The sequence below is a fragment of the Musca autumnalis genome, unplaced genomic scaffold (assembly GCF_047663935.1).
Source record: "Musca autumnalis isolate F117 unplaced genomic scaffold, ASM4766393v1 scaffold_4, whole genome shotgun sequence".
In the NCBI taxonomy this organism is placed as follows: domain Eukaryota; kingdom Metazoa; phylum Arthropoda; class Insecta; order Diptera; family Muscidae; genus Musca; species Musca autumnalis.
Genome location: NW_027411977.1, coordinates 241,762,284 through 241,783,487, shown reverse-complemented (window position 1 = coordinate 241,783,487; position 21,204 = coordinate 241,762,284). Strand labels below are relative to the sequence as shown.

At 34.0% G+C, this 21,204-nt stretch overlaps 2 protein-coding genes across 3 annotated transcripts in view; one reads left to right on the top strand and one right to left on the bottom strand.

Annotated features, from left to right (window-relative positions):
- The window catches only part of LOC141403818 (uncharacterized), a 241,152-nt gene that overhangs the window by 4,678 nt on the left and 215,270 nt on the right, over window positions 1-21,204 (top strand). The gene's annotated exons all lie outside the window — the stretch shown is intronic.
- On the bottom strand, window positions 5,141-19,016 carry LOC141403773 (uncharacterized). Of its 2 annotated transcripts, none has more exons than XM_073986720.1 (2): window positions 18,809-18,961; window positions 5,141-6,833 (listed from the first exon to the last, which is right to left on the bottom strand). In XM_073986720.1, the coding sequence occupies exon 2, from the start codon at window positions 6,765-6,767 to the stop codon at window positions 5,796-5,798; it is 972 nt and encodes a 323-aa protein (XP_073842821.1). In that variant the 5' UTR covers window positions 6,768-6,833; window positions 18,809-18,961; the 3' UTR covers window positions 5,141-5,795. The 2 variants fall into 2 exon arrangements, with proteins under 2 accessions (XP_073842821.1, XP_073842819.1); XM_073986718.1 differs by lacking the exon at window positions 5,141-6,833 and adding an exon at window positions 12,857-15,178 and having other exon boundaries at window positions 18,809-19,016.

Genomic DNA, 21,204 nt, shown 5'->3' with positions numbered 1-21,204 from the left:
CAACTTCCAGATAACACCACAGCAAAAGGTTAACCATTCTTGCTATTTGAAACCTAGTGGACATGTTAGAACGATATAAGTTAACAGCAATACCCAGCTGACTGAACTGAGCTGTAATGTTAGTGTCAAATTCCGTGTGACACTTTATTAGGAATATATATTTTTGAGGGAACAAGTAAAAAAGTATCAGTCGGCTTTGCCGACAGAGATATACCCTCAGCCTGTGTATATTAAAACAATTTATTTAGGGGGTTTAAAAAATTTTGGGCGTTTGAACCGACAAAAATGTTGATTAGGATTAAAGATCAGAAGTTTTGCGGAGGAGACCGTTATGGAAGTGGATCTCAAGCTACAACATATGGTGCCATAGGAGGCTTTTACACTCTTCGAGCTACTTGCTCAAAAAGTATGGACTTGCCCCTAAAAACTTTTACCATTGTAATTGAGGCAAAAATCAAAGTGATTCGATATCAGGGCTTAAACTGAAGTTATCCGAAATTTTGTATGGGAGGTACCGGATGGAGTTGGACCCACAGGACTTATGTTCAAACTCAAACTATGTTTGGACAAAATATTACTAAGGCCAAATTTTGGACCGACTCGGCAGATCCGTTCGAGAGTTATCTTGCGCTCCAACCACCTCACACGGTGCCATAGGGGGTTTTTTGCAACTTTCAGGTTATTTTCTCAGGAAGTATGGACTTGCCCCTGATGAAACTTGTCCCGTCGTATGGAGGGCAGTGAATACAAGTTGCTAAAACAAAAATCAAAGCGATTCGAGAGATGGCCCTAAACTGAACTTTTCCGAAATTTTGTGTGGGAGGTACCCGAACGAGTGGACCGATTGAGTCCATATTGAAACCTTATCTAAGTCTGGTACACATTTCACGATGGGCAAAGTATGGACCAAATCGGTTACTCCCTTCAAGAGTTATCGTGCGCACAAATTTTCCAAACATTTTTGAACTTTTGTGGGGGAGGTACAGGAAGGAGTGGACCGATATAGCTTATCTTCGAACTTAAACTAAGTTTGGGAAAAATATTACGAAAACCAAAATTTGAACTGAATCGGTTATCGTGCGCTCCAGCCAGCCAGACAGACGGACGGACATTGCTCAATCGACTCCAAATTGTCTGAAACACATTTCGTCCAAACATACTTGGGGTCTAAAACCATTATTTCCATGAGGCACATTTTGCCCGTATGAAAGTGTATATGGGCAAAATTATTGAAAATTTAACATCGTTGAAGCCAAGGTTTACCCCTTTATAGCTCGCGAATAGTGGTTGTATATTGTACAATTTAAATGCATTTGGATAAAATGAAATGTTTTTAGACATGGCAAAAAATATTGGCCTTCAAAGTTGATTTGCGCGGAAGCTGTGGCTATATTTATGTTAAAAAATGGGTAAAAATGTGTTGAAGCCAACGTGACTTTTTTTGTTTCCTCTCGAGTTGTGATTAAACCACATTTTTCCGATTTTCCTGTTAAAGTGAAAGTAGAAGCCAACTAAAAAAGGATCATCCCACCAATGTATAACTTTTCAAAATTTGATCTGCGTCTACCATTAAATGATGCTGACATTTTGAAGCCAGATTTTAAGTGTTTTTTGAAATTTTCTTATAATTTCGTTCCGCAAACAGGTTTTTCAAAAAATCATATATATGAATGAAGAACTCACGATTCTGATTTATTTGATATATGTGTCGTGAATGTAGCCTACACAGCTTCAGAGAAATCTGTATCCAAATACGAAAATTTTGTCCGAACAAATGTCTAAAAATCAAATATTTCGGGTCTAATTTGTACAATTGGCATTCGATTTACTTGTGCATGATTGCAAATTTTGGATTTTTACGTTGCGGATCTAATAAATCAATACTCGTTAAAATCCATCTACTAAAACGCGAGATAGGAGAAATTCCAAGGTAGGAAAATCACCTAATATTGTTTTTGAAAATATCGCGCATTTTATCGCGTATTCTGTCGGCCGCTTGCACTGCTATGCCTAGTGCAGCATCTTCCTTTTTGCGGAAACAGAGATTTAAAAACTTCACTGATAAGGGAACTGCATTCATTTTATCCCAAAAATAGTGTGTGATGCTACATCCACGGTTCTTGACTGATTGCCTTGAAATAGGTATATATCGATGCAGATTTTCATGGTGACACTAAAACCTGATGCGGAACGAAATTGTATGAACTTTGCGCAAATTAGCGATGTTTTATAGGTTTTTTAATGCTAAGATGCAGCCGATGCTACATCTTAGCGTCAAAATTATATTTCGAAAAATATATACAAATTAAAAGATATGGTCTTGCTGTACATGAAAATCACATGCGGACAAAACGATTTTGATAAATACGCGATTTACACATATTTTAATAATGCATATATGTAAAAGCGGTTTATTTGAACTCTATTTCCGTTTAAAATGACTAATGATTTATTTCATCAACCCGATAACTTTCCTCAATGGGAAACCTTCTATGTGAATGTAGATAGAGCAAAATCCGCCCATTTTCTTTGGGAGTTTGAAGAAAAATAAAAGAAGTACTCCTATAGAATTTTTCCAATATTTTCAACTCTAGAATGCATGTGAAAACTATTATTCCAAACCAAAATTTGTTTTTTGTAACACAAATATGTGCTTATTTTGGCTATAATATCCTAACTACTATCCCGATGATTATAAGTTTGGTCTCATTTGATTTCCCGTGATGTCTTTATTTAAAACTCTTACTTTTTTGTAATTTTTGACGGGTAAATGGACCTATATTTTCAAAAAATTCGGATTACATTTAAAATTTTGTCAATTTTTTGTAAATTCCGCGAATGCTGAGTAACATTTTACAAATATTATGCAATCTACGTAATGACGTCACTTCGTGATAACTTTTTAGTGACAATTGTGCTCAATAAAATAATTAGCGTTTTTATAATAATTTTTTCTTAAAAGCAGAAGTAAAACCGCGATAACATTTGTCCGAAACAACCAAAAATTTGCTCGCGAGCGGATTTGTACAGGGGATTTTTTTCTTAACCTATGTACCAAAAATCGTTGATGTAGCGCGGAAAGAAAAAAATTTAATTTTTTGGAAATGGAATATGAAATAATTGGCAGTTTTGCCCATATACCCTCGTTAGCATAAATGCTGAGGGTACAAAAATATATCATTAAAAAAAGTTATTTCCCATAAAGACTTGTTCATGATTGACATGTAACCTCCCCTCCCCCTCTACTTGAAAATATACATTTAGTGGAATGATATGTCCCGGGCCACACTACAGTAATTTCACTGAAATTTTGATATGAAATTATGCGTCTCTAGATCGACGTCCATAGTAGAGTATAATCATAAAATTGCTGTAGTGGGGAATTCGATTTAAGAACACCTAATTTCATGACATTTTTTAATGAAATTCACGCTAGTGTGGACCGGGACTATGGAAACATTCAAATTGAAAATGTAACAGATTTTCATTCATGTTTTTCAGAATATTCAATAAAATGTAAAAAAAATATTAGTTTTGTTTACATATACCGATGGCACTAACATTACAAACAAAAACAAATTTCTGTGTGGTTCTTGTTGATTTGTATTTGCTATAGTATGTGTGTATAGCCGTGGGTTAATTAAATTATAGTACGCGAACAGATTTATATCACATTGAAGACTAAATACCAAATTTCAGCCATTTTGGTGGAATATTGTAGTCACAAACATCAAAATACGGAAAATCGGGAGGTACCTTTCCATGGGGGCTATATGAAGGCGTGGACCTTTACCCACAAATGAAAAGGGGAAGTTTGGGTACACCCAACGAAGTCTAAATACCAAATTTCAGCCAGTTCGGTGGAATATTGAGGCCACAACGTTCAAAATACCGAAAATCGGTAGGGGGTATATGATAGAGTTGTGTCGTTCATGAACGAACCGGTTCCAAGGAACGATTCCATGAAAAGAACGAACGGATCCGTATCCAGCACATTCGTTTATGTCGTTCATTTAGATCCCTGATGGTCAAGACATTACTGATTACAAAATTAGAAGCAGAACCACCATATTTAGTTTTACACACAAAATCTACTTACGCAAGCTGCGTTAACGCAAGCATCACAAACTGACACACACAATCAATGTAGAGAAGAAGAACCATGAACGATATTCAATAGAAAATGATGAACTAAAATGTTTTATTGAATGAAAAAGAGCCAACGAACGAAGTGAACAACCCGGATCTTTTTGGTGAATGGAATGAAAAAGATCGATCTGCTCAATGAACGAGATTGCCCAACACTAGTATATGAAGGCATGGAGCGAAACCGACAAAGTTCTAGGAGAACATTTTATACCACCAACGTAGACTAAGTACCAAATTTCAGCCGTTTCGATGTGATAATGAAGCTAAAACCTTCAAAATACCGAAAATCGGGAGGTACCGTTCTATGTGGGCTATATGAAGGCGTGGACCGATACCGACAAAATTCTGGGAGAAAGTTGTATACCCCTAAAGAAGATTACGTACCAAATTTCAGCCATTTTGGTAGGATAATGAAGCTTAAACCTTAAAACCTAAACCGATATATCCCACTTTCAATACCAACCATCCTGCAAGTAATAAAAACTTCGGTACCAAATATTAACTCTCCATCTTTAAAATTGCGAGCTGTATCTTGATTTCAACAGACAGACGGACATGGTTAAATCGACATAGAATTTTATGCTGATCAATAATATATATACTTTATAGGGTCTCCAACGAATATTTCGATGTGTTACAAACGGAATAACCACATGGTGGAGGGTATAATAAGTAAAAATGCGATGAACAAAATGCTTGTGGAGTGAAGTGAGAGGTGAAGTGTGTCTCAGAACATACCCGTATAAGTATTTAAATTTTACCGGTTTTTGTTGGTAACTCGAAAAATGTGTTAGAGAATCGTACTACTGGTCCCCAGAATTACGAATTATCGTGATTCTATTGCAGATCAAATTGGAATATTACATAAATAAATAATAAAATAAATGATAAATGAAACTCTTGAATAATTTTTATTAGCACTTTTATTTAATATGTACATTTGACTATTGTCAAATGATATTTACATGTTATTGTGGAAAATTTGTCCGGATCACATATAACTATGTATAGTCATATGAGGATACCATTCGGCAGCGGAGGGAAATGTCAAATTACACAATTGATATGTTGATATATGGCCTGTACCCGTACTTTATAAAGTGGTAAAAGTCGTAAACGATTTTCATATAAATTTTGTGTACGGGAACGCAAAATGTGTAAAAGTGGTAAAAATTGTAAAAACTTTTTAGTTCTGGAACAGAGCTATAGTTAGTGATCCCAAAAAATCTCTTATCATATGTTCGATGATGTTTATGACAAATGAATATATTTCACTGTCTACAAAAAAGTTATTTATTGTAGTTCGTTGTAGTTCCTACTTCACATTGTGAGTTAAAGTGTTGCGTTAATTGAAATATTAACTTTTTAAATGTTTGATCAGGCCGGACTGCGTCTTAACAATTATGCCCCAATTCCCACATTTGTATTTAGATAGTTGCTATTGTATGTATATCAGAAATTTCTGGTTGTCATTACCTCTAAAACCACATTCTGCACATCCATAACCCGTAACTCCATTCTGTAAAATCTTTGCTGTAGATTCGGCTCGACTTATTTTAATGCATCTTCTTACAGTGTGTATCAAGGCCACATGGAGTGGTAAATCTGTCATTACAAAGTTCTCAAAAATACTCTGAGTCTATGGACTAAGGATGTTTATTTCTTATATGTTCCCGGAGAGTTTTAAATTTCTTATAACAACTACCACATATTTCACATTTATGTTTAGTAGCTACCGGATGTTTCCGGTAAGAATGCTTATAAAGACCTGCTTGTGTGGTAAATATTTCATGACAAATTTTGCAGATATACTCTGAATCTATAGGTGGATGTTTCTTTCTTATATGCTCATGGAGATGTTTAGAGTTCTTATAACGACTACCACATAGTTCACATTTATGCTCGGTAGGTTTTTGAGCTACTCCTGGATGCATCCTGTAAGAATGACTATCAAGACCTAATTGTGTGATAAATCTTTTATCACATTTTTCACAGACATACTCCGTAGCTATTAAAGAAGGATGTTTATTTCTCATATGTTTCTGTAGATTAAAATCTTCTGTATAACATCTACCACATATTTCACAATTATGTTTAGCAGGTATTTGAGTGGAATTTAAATCATCATCTCTATTATCATTGACTTTAGTATCTGTATTATCACTGAATTCAAGGTCATTACTACCATCCTCCTCTGTGTGCACATCCATTATTTCTAATTTGGGTAAGGATATTTGTTGAGTTATCGTACTAGTTAGATGTTGTTGTTGATGCATTGTATGTAATGATGTAGTAATGACTTCCGTACAATCATCTGATTTCCATGTGTGTAGTGACGGTGGTGCGTAGAAGCTAGGCGAAGCCTCTGGCAAAAATTCGTCCATTTCATCCACGTTCTCTTTTTTGATTACATCAATTGTGGTGTTATCGCTATACTCTACTAAAGATTCTTCCATTTTATCCAAGTCCAGTTCCTCTTCTTTAATAACATTCACCATATTTGTAAAATTTTCAAGTTTTGTTGTACTGCAGTCTAGTGTATTTGTATCATTGGTAGAATCTTCCTGTTTATAATCTTTGGCAAAGGGTTCAGTTTTTATAGAAACACCTTCCGACATTTTTACTTGGAATATTATACTTTTCAATTGAGGAAAACAATTTTACTATAGAGTATTTAGGGGTGGCTGTAAAAGGAAAACAAAAATTTCGTATATAAATATTTTGAAATTATTATATTATTATTATAATTATTATTATATTATTATAATTATTTAATTTTATAACAATTTAAAGTACCCCAGCAAAAATACTAATTACAAATTGTCCTACATTCTGATTATTTTAACAAGGGAATGTCATAGGAAAGCAGTACTTATTTTTTGGACACTAAAAATTAGATAAATAAGTAGTTACTCTCTGGTTACTTCAAGTTGTAACTACTTATTAACTACCTATTTATCTACTTCTTAGTGGCCAAAACATAAGTACTGGTTTCCTATGACATTCCCTTGTTAAAATAATCAAAAAGTAGGACAATTTGTAATGAGTATTTTTGCTGGGTACTTTTTATTTGTTTTCACGGGCAAAATCTTTGACATACAATATGACAGCCCTTTGTTATAGCCGTCCTTTTCCAAATTATATTTGGATATTAAAATTTTTCCAATTATTAAAAATTTCCTACTGTGAAACACTGTGAGAGCAAACCAAATGACACACACTCTCATTACCATCCACAAACATTTTGTGGTGATTTTGACATTTCACATACTTTCTTTTTTTAATAAACACGGCCTTTTTGTAATTTGGAAATTTAATATAGGTATACGAATAAAAATAAACATACCTTGAATTTGATGTGAATTAATAAATATTGATTAATAACACTTATTTATTATTAATTGTATATTATATTTTATTATAAAATTAACAAACAAATATTAAAAGTTAATAACGCGTAGGTACGAAGTGAATGGAGCCGTCTAAACTGTATTGTGTTTTAAGAAGAGACCGACACATGTTGTGTCAACAGAGTGAAAGTGTGAAAGTGAGAGAGACAACCATTGACTGTTGTGTTTACTTTTAAATATGCCGGGGATAATGGTATTAAAAAATGTAATGAATATTTCATTAAATTCAATTTGAATTCTAAAATAAATTAAAATTACTATTATATAGTTTGTAGTTATTACAAAAGTACGTTTACCGTGGATTTCATTGCAAAGCAAAATTCATAAAGGCTAGGGTCGATAAAAAGCTCTAATGTAAACATGCTATAAATTACCAAATGTTATGGCTCTGTAATAACTAGGCGTTTACACCAGACAGTTTGTCTTCAAATACAACTCTGATGTACTAACACATACATACATATGTCGGTTGTCTTCCAGCTGTCCATAATTTTTTCACAGACAGTCGGGTTAACAAATTTTTGACATTTTTGTGAAAAAAGAAGTGAGATGATAATGCAAATGCGCTGAAAACAAGAGAATATGTACAAAAACAACATATGTGATCGGAAAACGAAAAGAAATCGATGATTTTCATTCATAATTTTACAACTGTTTTTGCAGTTGTCTGGACGCCTACGTCACACAGGCAAGTTTTGCGATTTTGACAATCAATACATGAACTTAACTGTCCTGTCATGTGTAGACGCAGGGTTATGGGATTCTCTAACGCACTTTTTAGTTACCGACAAAAATTGGTAAAATTGAAATGCTTATAATTTCTGTAATTAACGAAATTTGCCAGTAAGTTAGGAACTAAAATAAAGTTGTCCCCAAGGCCTACCGATAGCAACAGTGTTGACAACTTTTATTCATACTTTTCATTCATCATTTTGCGTTTTAATTTTACCGATTTTCGTCAGCAACCAAAAAATGCCTTAGAGAATCTCACTACTGGTCACCTGTAGTGCGATTCTCTAACTCAGTTTTTGAGTTACCGACAAAAATCGCTAACATTAAAACGCAAAATTATGAATGAAAAGTTCAAACAGAAGTTGACAACACTCTTGCTATCGGTAGAACTTTACGACTGCTTTTTATTCGTTACTAACTTACCGAAAAACATCGGTAATTACCGAAATTATAAGCATCTGTAGTGCGATTCTCTATCTCATTTTTTGAGTTACCGGCAAAAATCGGTAAAATTAAAACGCAAAATGGTGAATGAAAAGTTCAAATAAAAGTTGACATCACTCTTACTATCGGTAGAACTTTACGACTGCTTTTTATTCGTCGCTAGCTTACCGAAAAACATCGTTAATTACCGAAATTATAAGCATTTTAATTTTACCGACATTTGTCGGTAAGTCAAAAATGGCACTACTGTATTGTACCGACAATTGTCGGTAACTCAAAACAAGTAAAAAGTCGTTAAGTTCGGCCGGGCCGAACTTTTTATACCCTCCACCATAAAATAGTCTTAATTAAAATGGAATAATTAGGGTCTTTTCACAAATTTAGATAGAACAATGGATAGACTCCTACTGCCTCCCACTATTGCTTAAATTACACTGTGAACACAAATGTTGGGGCAGAGATAATTTCTTTTGGAGATGAAAGCCCTGGGTGTGTGTATTAAAAACCCCGAAGGACAGATGCGCCGTGAGTCGAAATTCCGCGTTATGGCGTGATGAAGTTTTTGCAAGAGACCCTGTAAGCCATCATGAATTAGCATTATATCTTTGTTTGTTGTATTTGTAGAGCACTTAAGCAACAGTGAACAAAGATATAACGCTAATTCCTGATGGCCCACAGGGTCTCTAACAAAAATTTCATCACGCCATAACGCGGAAGTTCGAATCACGGCGAATCTGTCCTTCGGGGTTCATAATATACTCACCAAGGCCTTTCTTCCACAAGAGGAATTTTCCCTGCCCCAGACTTTCACCTCCATTTTGTTGCACAGTGTTATCTAATCTAATCTAATCTAAAAAATGTGTTCAGCTAGGTGAAAGGTACCACTTACTGGGCTATATCAAAGAGTCAACCTATCTTTAAACTTTTGGCGGAAAAGTTTTATAGCTGCAGGCAACTTCAAGAGTCAAATTGAGGGTAGTTTCATCAAAACAATGTAGTCCCTCAAAAATGGACCCATGTTGACGAATTTTAGTGAAGAAATTTCGTGGCCACTGAAAATTCCCGAAAATCGGGAATGAAAATTCTCAAAATACCGAAAATCGGGAGCTACCGTTATATGGGGGCTATACCAAAACATGGACCAATGTTGACGATGTTTTGTGGAGATGTTTCATGACCACTGAGAACCTCAAATGTCAAATTGCAGATAGTTCGGTTAAAAATTGTGGCTAAAATTCTCAAAATACCGAAAATTGGGAGGTAACGTTATATGGGGGCTATACCAAAACATGGACCTATGTTGACGATGTTTCGTTAGAGATGTTTTATGACCACTGAGAACTTCAAATGTCAAATTGCAGATAGTTCGGTTAAAAATTGTGGCTAAAATTCTCAAAATACCGAAAATTGGGAGGTAACGTTATATGGGGACTATACCAAAACATGGACCTATGTTGACGATGTTTGTTGGAGATATTTCATGACCACTGAAAACCTCAAATGGCAAATTACAGCTAGTTCGGTTAAAAATTGTAGCTAAAATTCTCAAAATACCGAAAATCGGGAGGTGCCGATATATGGGGGCTATACCAAAACATGGACCTATGTTGACGATGTTTCGTGGAGATGTTTCATGACCACTGAGAACCTCAAATGTCAAATTACAGCTAGTTAAAAATTGTGGCTAAAATTCTCAAAATACCGAAAATAGGGAGGTAACGTTATATGGGGACTATACCAAAACATGGACCTATGCCCATATCCTTTGGGATATAAGTTTGTTGATCACTAGGAATCCTAAGTGCCAAATTATAGCTAATTCGATCTGCAAATGTGGCGAAGAACGTCAAAATACCTCAATTCCGGAGGTACCGTTATATAGGGGGGGCTATACCAAAGAGTGGACCGATATAGCCCATCTTCGAACTTGACCTACCTATGGAAAAAGACCCTTGAGTGCAAAATTTCAGCACTCTATCTTAATTATTGCGGACGCTAGAGTGATTACAACAGACGGACAGACGGACAGAATATATATATATATATATAACTGATAGGTTTAAGTTAGTTTAGTTTAAATTCCGTTAATTTAAAAAATTTGAATTGTAACGTAAAGCTTTTATTACGCAGTTACTTTATTTAAGCAACAACTACTACCATGTAGAACTCTCTTCATTATTCTAGATGTTACTTTACCTTTGATTAATGTGCTTTTGTTTGTAATTATCGTTTAGTTGTCATTTCTTATTTCTTGCATTTGTTTGTTGTTGTAATTACGTCATTACTGTGCTTGTCGTCCGCTTGTATTCCCCCATGTATGTATGTGAGGATGGTTGTTCGCTTAGTGCGAATGTGCGTCTGTGTGTTCGTGGTACAGGTGTTGCCAAATGTTCTAGATATTTCTCGAACAGGGGACTTTGGGGTATAAATACAGGGGAACTGGGAATGACGAGTTAGTTGTCACGGTGCTCTTGAAACAATTTTAAATGGAAGGTGCTTACACCTCGGAAATTTTTGCGGATTCTGAAACTACAATGTTTATAGATGAGAACAATCAAAAAACAAAAAAAATCGCTGGAGCGCTTTTTAAATAAATCGCGATTTAAGTTGACATTTTTAGGGGTTGTTTAGGTTTTCGCGATTTTGCTTAGAAACCACATTTCGTATCAAAATGGGACTAAAAGAAATGTTGTAGATATGAAAATTCTCTACAAGATTGACCTTCATGATGTTCTCGTCGGTTTTACCGTTTTTGAGATATAGAAGTTCAAATTGGGACAATTCAAATTCAATTCAATACTTTAGTGCCGCCTTATAAAACAATGTCATGACTGCAAATTCCCAACTTAAACTTATATATTTAAAAAAATTTTACAACTAAGGATAAGTTTCTTAAGCCAGTCTTGTAGAGAATTTTCACAGCTTTAAGATTTTCTCAGGCCACATGTCGATACGACTTACCGTATTCAAGCAAATTCGCGAAAACCTAACAAAAAAAACTATAAATGTAAACTGAGCTTCCTTATCTCAAAAATGGTACAAGCTGGGAACAAATGATAAAGTCAGTCCTCTAGAGAATTTTGACAGCTACAACATTTTCTTTACCTCCATTTCGATTGGACTTGCGGTTTTCAAGCAAAATCTTAAAAACCTAAAAATGTGAATTTTGACCGCGATTTATTTAAAAATCCCTACAGCGATTTTTTCTTGTTTTTGGATTTTTCTCATCTATGAACACTGCTGATTCAGAATTCACAAAAACTTTCCCTGTGTAAGCGGTTTTCATCAAAAGTTAGTTAAGGCGCACCCTTCATGACATTGTTTTGTAAGGGGGCGATACAGTCAGTGCATTGTCCCAAGTTGAACTTCTATATCTCAAAAATGGTAAGAATTACGAAAATACCATAAAGGTCGATCTTGTAGAGAATTTTCATAGCTACAATATTTGTATTAGTCCCATTTTGATAGGAAATGCGGTTTCCAAGCAAAATCGCGAAAACCTAAACAACCCCTAAAAATGTCAAATTAAATCGCGATTTATTTAAAAAGCGCTCCGGCGATTTTTTTTTTTTTTTTGTTTTTTGATTGTTCTCATCTATGAACATTGTAGTTTCAGAATCCGCAAAAACTTCCGAGGTGTAAGCACCTTCCATTTAAAATTGTTTCAAGAGCACCGTGTTGTGTTTTAAGCGTTGAACTGAACATATCGGTTAAAGAATAGCTGCGTGCTAACTAGCGACTTGCTGTGTGCTTAGTAATTACAGTCGGTTCCGAATAAGTGTAATAAAGTAAATAAAGCATTGTAGAAACGTAATCTAAAACGAACCCTGTTTTATTTGGTACAAATCGTATCGCGGAATAAAACAACGTCTAGACGGAGATTAGTTAAATCTAATTCCGTAACAATATATATACTGATCAAGAATATATATACTTTATAGGGTCGCAAATGATTAGTTCGATGTGTTACAAACGGAATGACAAACTGAATATACCCTCCATACTATGGTGGAGGGTTTAAAAATCAGTTAGAGAATCGCACTACTGAATTACGAATAATCGTGATTCTATTGTAGATCAAATTAAAATATAACTTAAATAGCTCTTGCAATAAATGAAAGTTTTGTTAACATTTTTATTTAATTTATATTTTATTTTTGATGTAATGATTTAACAGAATTACTTCGAATTACTTATGTGTACTTTAAACCATATGTTTTTCACATATGGGTTGTCACTTTTTTATAAACATATAGAAAAAAGTATATACAAAGTGACAGCTCATATGTAAAATAACATATCCTGTAAAGTACCCATTACATACATATGTATGTGATTACAATAATTGCAATGAAAATATGTGTGTTCGTTTGCCCAAAATTTGTACAAATTGTTACTGGATGTTGTTCGTTTACTCTACAGTACAATGCAAAAGACCTTAGTCGATTACAAGAAGTTACTGGACTTGTACAAAATGTTGAGTAAACGAACACACCTAATGTTTGAGTTTGATGCATGGCACAATTACCCAGGTAGCGGCATCGTAAAATTTGAATATGTTATGTGAAAACTTTCTTTATGTTGTTGGGGAAATTACAGGATTTGACTTTTCATATTCGATCAGCTAGCTAATTGTGTCATGATTTGATGATAATTATGACACCTAAACATATATGTACATATGTATATTTACACATTACAGTGACCAAAAACATTTTTTGTAGTTCCTTCTTTTCGTTGGGATGCGCAATGTTAATGGGCTGCATTCGAACAAATATGTCCTTACAAGATTACTCATGTTTCTTTCTTATATGTTCCCGGAGAGTTTTTCCGCTTGTATAATATCTACCACAAATTTCACAACTAAGTTTAGTAGACGTTTGAGTGGTACAAACTCCTGGATGCTTCTTGAAATAATGCGTATCGAGGCCTATTTGGGCGGTAAATCTTTGATGACATATTTCGCAGATATACTCTGTATCTAGAGACAGAGGATGTTTATCCCTTATATGTCTACGGAGAGTCACAACTTCTTTAAAACATCTGCCACATATTTCACACTTATGTTCGGTTGGTGTTTCAGGTGTTTCATCTAACCGATGTTTCCAGTCATAATGCCTGTCAAGACCAGTCTGTGTGAAAAATCTTTCATTACAAATTCCGCAAATATACGACGTCGACGAAGGATGTTTATCTCTTATATGTGTCCGGAGAGTTGTAGATTCCTTATAACAACTACCACATATTTCACATTTATATTTAGTAGATGTTTCAGCTACTGGATGCATCCGGTAAGAATGTCGATCAAGACCTGTTTGTGTGGTAAATCTTTTATGACATATTTCGCAGATATACTCTGAATCGGTAGATGACATATGCTTGTATCTTATATGGGCCCGCAATAATTTAGATTCCCTATAACAACTACCACAAAGTTCACATTTGTGTTCAGTAGGTTTCTCAGCAGCTGGATGCATCATTTTAGAATGAGTATCAAGGCCTATTTTTGTGGTAAATCTTTTATGACATTTTTCGCATTCATTCTTTATATCAATAGAGGAAGGATGTACATCACTTATATGTCTCCGTAGTTTTTTAGCTTCCCTAAAAAAACTACCACATATTTCACATTTATGGTCAGTAGGTGTTTGAGCTCCTGGATGCATTGTGACAGAATGTCTATCAAGGCCCATCTGTGTGGTAAATTTTTGATAACAAATTTTGCAGATATACTCTGTATCAATAGACAATGGATGTTTAGTTCTCATATGTGTCCGTAGATTTTTCACTACTTTAAAAGAACAATCACATAGTTCACAATTATATTTGGTAGCTGTTTGAGATCTCTCTTCATTAGCACTGACGTTAGCGTCTGTATCACCATTGATCTCAGGGCGTTTACTTTCATCCTCATCTGTGTAAACATCAAAAATTTCTAATTTGGGTAATGATATCTGTTGAATTGTTGTATCGCTTAGATGTTGGTGTTGTATTTCATCATGGGTAATAACTTTCGTACGATCATCAGATTTCCATGTGAATAATGACTGTGAGTAGATGCTAGGTGAATCCTCAGGTGAAACTTCGTCCATTTCATCCAAGTCCTCTTTGCTAGGCGAATCCTCCGATAAAAATTCGTCCATTTCATCCACGTTCTCTTTTTTAATTATATCGATTGTGGCGTTATCGACATTATCTGGTAAAAATTCTTCCATTTTATCCAAGTCCAGTTTTTCTTCCTTAATGTCGTTTATCATATTTGCATATTTTTCAAATGTTGTTATATTGCAGCTTATTGTATTTGCATCATTGGTAGAATCTTTCTGTTCATAACCGCTGGCCAAGGGTTCAGTTTTTATGGAAAAAACTTGCGACATTTTTGCTTTGAATATTTTAGTTTTCAATTGAAGAAAACTATTTTACTACAAAGTATTTATGGATGGCTGTAAAAGAAAAGCAAGATTATATTAATTTCGTAAATTATTTAAGACAATTTAAAGCATCTTTAATTCATTTTCGCGGTCAAGATCGTCCAAGAAGTACAATATGGCATGTTTGTGTAAGATGCAGCTTTAAGCTTTAACATAATAGGTGTGTACGATAACCCGACAGTTTATACAAGTTTGTGCAAACTTTTGCAAAATGCTGTTCGGTAACAAATTTGTAAAGTAAAAGAGAGCGAATTTGGAGATAATTGTGAGAGAATTTTCAAGAGTTTTGTTTAAAGTTTTTGCAAGGAAAATTTTTCTTGTAAGAATTTGCAAGTTTGATCAGCTGATTTAAATTCGAATGCATTGTGGCGGACTTCTTGGCAAAAACATAAACAAACGTTTGGTTATTAAAATAAATAGAAATAAAAAAGGGAAAAATATTCAATAAATTATGGAAAACGATAATAAAAGTAAAATAAGTTATTTTGTAGTTTGTGGTGACTATTTTTTATTTTATTATTTATTTAATCTTAATCTTTAACTATATTCGACTAAATATTCAAAAATAAGCAAAATTTCCTTTTATTTCTGCTGTTTATAGCCTACACCACTATGTGGGGAGGATATTATAAGTTAGTTTTGGCCAAAAAGTTTGTAACGCATCGAAATAATGGTCGTAGACCCATACTTATATATACCAAAATGAATGTCTCGACGAGCTGAGTCGTTCTGGCTATGTGTGCCCGTCCGTCCGTCTGTCTGTCCATCTAAACCTTGTAATCACGCTACAGGTCGCAATTTTGATGGGATCGTCACGAAATTTTGGGAAGAAGCCTATTGATTTTGGTGATGGTCGGATAATATTTAGTGGTCGGAATGGGCAAAAAACTTATGTGGATAAAAGGACAACGTTTTTTTCCAAAGCGAATATCTCAGCATCTATATGGGGTATAAACCTGACAATGAAAGTAGAAAATATCACCTTTCTAATGATGTAAAGTAGGTTCTTGTAGGTGATCAAACAACGAAGATATCACAATAGTCGCAAATAAAACCCAATTTTTTATTTTTGCAATTTTAATTATAATGACGAATATCACAGCTTTGGTTGGGGACTTTCCAAAAGCAAAGCCGGACTATGAAAGTAAAAGATCACGTCTTTACAATGATGCAAACTAGGTCGGCACAGGTGACCAACTAACGGAGATATTGCAATAATCTATAAGGGGTATACCAAAGGCAAAACCGGGCAATGAATGTAGAAAATATCAACTTTACAACGATGTAACGTAGGTTGTCGTAGGTGGCCAAACAACGAAGATATCGCAATAGTCGCTAATAGAACCCAACTTTTCATTTTTGCGATTTTAATAATAATGACGGATATCACACCTTTGGTTGGGTGACCGTCTAAAAGCAAAGCCTGACTAAGAAAGTAAAAAATCCCATCTTTAAAATTATGCAAAGTAGGTTAGCGTAGGTGGTCAAATAATAGAGGTATCGCAGTCACACTAAAGGTCGGAATTTTGATCACATCATCAAAAAATTTTCTCACAGAGAAAGAAGCATATTGATGTTGGCGATGTTGATAGTAGTCAAATATAAAATTAAATATTAATTATTTTGGTTCAGTTCGCCTCGCCTTAAGTCATTTGGTATAAAAGGTGAAGACTTTCGTATCTCCCTAAAATAAATGTTTTCGAGTGAAAAGATTATGCACAGAGGTAGTGGTGTAGGGTATCACATAGTCGGCCCCGTACCGACTATAGCCTTTTCTCACTTGTTTTATTTAAGTTGTAATGACGATGTACTTAAATGCGTTTCAACAAAATTGACCTGTATTAATGAAGACATTCGGAGCAAAGGCGCTAAGCTATCCCAATTTTAATATTTTGAATTTTACCAGACAAAAGCTTATGCACAGGGGTAGTGGTGTAGGGTATCACATAGTCGGCCCCGACCCGACTATAGCCTTTGCTCACTTGTTTTTCTATATATTAATGTATCCAAATACGGCAGACATCTATTCTCTTCTTCTTCCATTGTAAATTTGATATTTTTGTTGTAGCTGTTTAATGTCATCAGAGTGTCATTTATTGCATCTTTCCTAAGAATCACAAAAACATCGTCCACATATTTCGTCAAAAATTTTAGGTTTCTTCGTCAAATGTTCCATACAGGTGTCAAGAAGTTTCTCCATCACTAGGTCAGCTACAATCGGAGAAGGTGGTGAACCCATAGGCAGTCCTTTTTCTGTTTATAGACTTTGTCATCGTATTTAAAATATCGGTTGTCCTTAATGCACAATGTGAGAATATTGAAAAATAAGCCCTTTGTCATATTAGTATATTTTTTTTTTATTTCGACCCATTGGTCTTCTTTTATTTTAATACCTAAGTCTATTGGTATGCTGGGAAATAGAGACACGACGTCGAATGACACCATCTTCTCATTTTCGTCAATTGTTATATCTTTTATTATGTTTTTGAATTCTGTTGAGTCCTTGACATTGTATTTGGAGTTGATTGTCAGTATTTTCAGTATTTGGACAATGTCTTTGCATAATTCCATAGATGGCAAGTTTACGGAGAGACATGTCGGCCTCAGAGGGTAATCATCCTTGTGGATTTTTGGAAGTCCGTATAACCTGAGTGCTGTTGCAACGTCAATTCTGAGTCTTCGTCTCTCTAGTACCGAGTTCTCTACGAGTTCGTTGTTCTTTTTTGTTAGGTTTGTTGTTGGATCTTTGTTGACACGTTGATACGTCATTACATCTGATACGATCTTCATCATCCTGCTGTTGTGGTCTGCCTTACTCAAAACAACCTTGACATTTATCTTCTCTGCATTTAAAATCAGTAAATCCCTATTCTTTTTCAAAAATGCGTACGTACGAACCACTGTATAGTTTATTAGTTTGAGCCTTTCGCTTTCTCATATTTTGTTCAAGTGTGTGTCTATCATTGTTGTAAACCTCGTTCTCATTATTTCTTGTTTTTTAGCGTTTTTCCTTAGCGCTAAATTTTAATAAATTGCTATAAAATATAATATTTATGCACACAGGAACAAAGATTCTATTCGCAATTATTAAAATGTATACTAATATTGCAGAAAAAGTTCGATAATGACCTGTTTTTTGGCAAAATATTTAACAAAAGTTACAAAAACCGAATATTTTTGACGCTTAGAAAACAGGGTTAACAACGTTTTCTTTGTCATTCTCGCTTATAGGGTTGCCATGGATCCATGTTGCATACATTTTTTTAATTGCCACAGGGCCAACATTTTTTAAGTATTTGGTGTTTGGATATTGGGCACGGGCTTCTAAAATACTGAGGTGTTATTATTGGTGAAATTGAAAACCGAATATTTTTGACACTCACTGTATATACTCGTATGTATGTTTTATTCTATTCGATGAATTTTCTTTTCTAGCTGTTCAGCAGTATCCAAACGTAATGACAAACACAATCACCGTTTCTTTTTTCCACATATTTTCTTCGAACAATTTCCCCCAATGTGAAACACTGTAAGAGCAAACGAAATGATACACACTCTCAATACCATCCACAAACAGTGCGGTGGTTTTGACATTTCACATGATTTCTTTGATAGACACTTCGTTTTAATATAAAAATATACCTTGAAATTGAAATGTTAGCTGATGAATATTGTTTAATAACACTTATTTATTGCTAATTTATTAAATTTTGTTATAAACTACAACAAAATAATTAAATAACGCATAGGTACGAAATGAAGAATGGTGCCGGCCAAACTATTTTCTGTTGTCGTTTTAACAAGAGATCCAAGTTGTGTCAACAGAGTAAGTGAGAGAGAGAACCACCCTAATTTAAGCAAACTATGTTTTACAATTATCAAGGTAGATACATAAGTTAGCCTAGCTGATTAAACTTGAACTGTCAAAATAAGTTGTAAATTGAATTCTCATACAAAAACAAAACCAGTTTTGACATTTTAATTGTAAAAAAAAAGATTTTGTGTTGTTATTATTTCGCGATGTACCTACCACAACACCGTGGATCAGGGCTGAGCAGAATGGAGAGAGAGAGAGGGAAATTTAAGGGATAATTAATATTCAATTTTTCTTGATGTTTCATTACTTATTACCAAATTTTTTAAACATTAATGCTGTCTTAATAGCCCTTTTAGACTAGTCATTTTAAATCGACTCGATTTCTAAATCCAACTTTTAAATCCTAGTTGTTTAGACTAGTCTAAAATTATATAAGATGCCAGTCAGCTGATCTTTGTTTACGTAATACGCAAATTTGCAAAATAATTGCTCGAAAATTAAAAATGGAAAGGAATACTGCACAAAATAATCTGACAAATTGCTATTAAATATGTTGTTTACAATCAGTGTGTTCGTTTACACAAAATTTTTACAAATTGTTGCTGGATGTTGTTCGTTTACTCTTCAGTACAATGCAAAAGACCTTAGCCGATTACAAGAAGTTACTGAACTTGTACAAATTTGTACGAATTGTTGAGTAAGCGAACACACCTAATTTATATTAAATTAAAGCAACATCCATTTTATTTTTATTTTATATTTTTTCTATTTTTCCGATTCTGTTCGTGTTTACAGTTATTTGAAAAATATAAATAATAGGGTTATGACTATTTTACAACGTCATATCCCTGTGTCATATTTGGATGAGCTTTTACATAAGATTAGATAAAATCTTAATTACAAGGTGATTCAATAGAAAAAAAGCTCACTCACAAAAAGCTTTTAAAGTTTTTATAGATGAGCTTTTTGGAAAAATTTTGGAGTCACTTTAAGCACATAAATAACTCAAAACAATCGTCAAAGCCACACGACATCTCCAAAATGACATAAGCTTTTGTTTCTCACCAATTCTATCGTCATTTTAGCTGTGTTCCAGAACTAAAAAGTTTTTACAATTTTTACGACTTTTACACATTTTACTCGAAAAAGCGTTCCCGTACACAAAAAAGTTGTAAAATGTTCACTTCTCTTTAAACAAAAATGGCGCTGAATGACGCTCTCTTTAACAACTTTTTACACAACAAATTTGGGCGAGTAAAAAAATAGTAACATGGTTGCCGGCGTCTGATTGGCTGATACGCCGACTTTGACATTTGTTCCAGTTTTTTTTGACGTATTTTCCATTTTTCCGTTCCCGAACTATTTCAAAAGACTTGTGTGTAAGAACAAATTTTTTGCAGTTCTCTCTTTTACGAGTTTTACCATTAAAAAGTACGGAAACGAAGCTATTATTACATATACATATATCATTTTATATCATATATAGCTTTATTCCATGTATCACATAAATTGAAAGTGGTTTTCAATATTTAAATGGAATAAAAATTATTTTAGTCATTAATAGGCAAAATGTCACTTATTCGTGCAACAGGAAAACAAATTTGGAGCAAATTTTTAATAGGCAAAAGTTCATTCACTCTCGCTACAGGAAATCATTTTTTTAGAAAAAAGGTCATAAAGTCATAACCCTAGTAAATAAACGACACATGAACATAGTTGCCAATATTGGTACAGACTGCAATAGTTGCATTTTTGGAGCAAAAAGCAGTGTTGTATATCAAAATATTTCGATTTAACATTTGATTTAAAACAAATCCAAGTTTTGAGTTGATTTAATTTTGTATGGTAAATCAGAGTGGATTTGGGTGGATTAATCACTTAAATCGAGATAATGCCCTTAATCATCGTATAAGGGTATAGTCTAAACGGGCTACAAAAACCAAGCAAGCCGAATTACATTGTTTTTTTTTTTTTTGGAGAACAAAGTTGCAAAGTGGAAGAAATTCTTTTTTGTGTAATTTTCTTCTTTATTTTTAATAAAATACAACATTTTTGCTTCCAGTAAATTGTTTTGTTTTGGCAAGTAAGCTGATTGCTTGCTTGCTGGGTTTTGCTGGAGAGTTGTCTGCTTACTTTTTACAATATTCTTGCAAAAGAGAATAAAAACTTCTTACTCTCTGAGAAAGTTCTTACTGCACAATTCTTGCTGGGAAAGTAACCA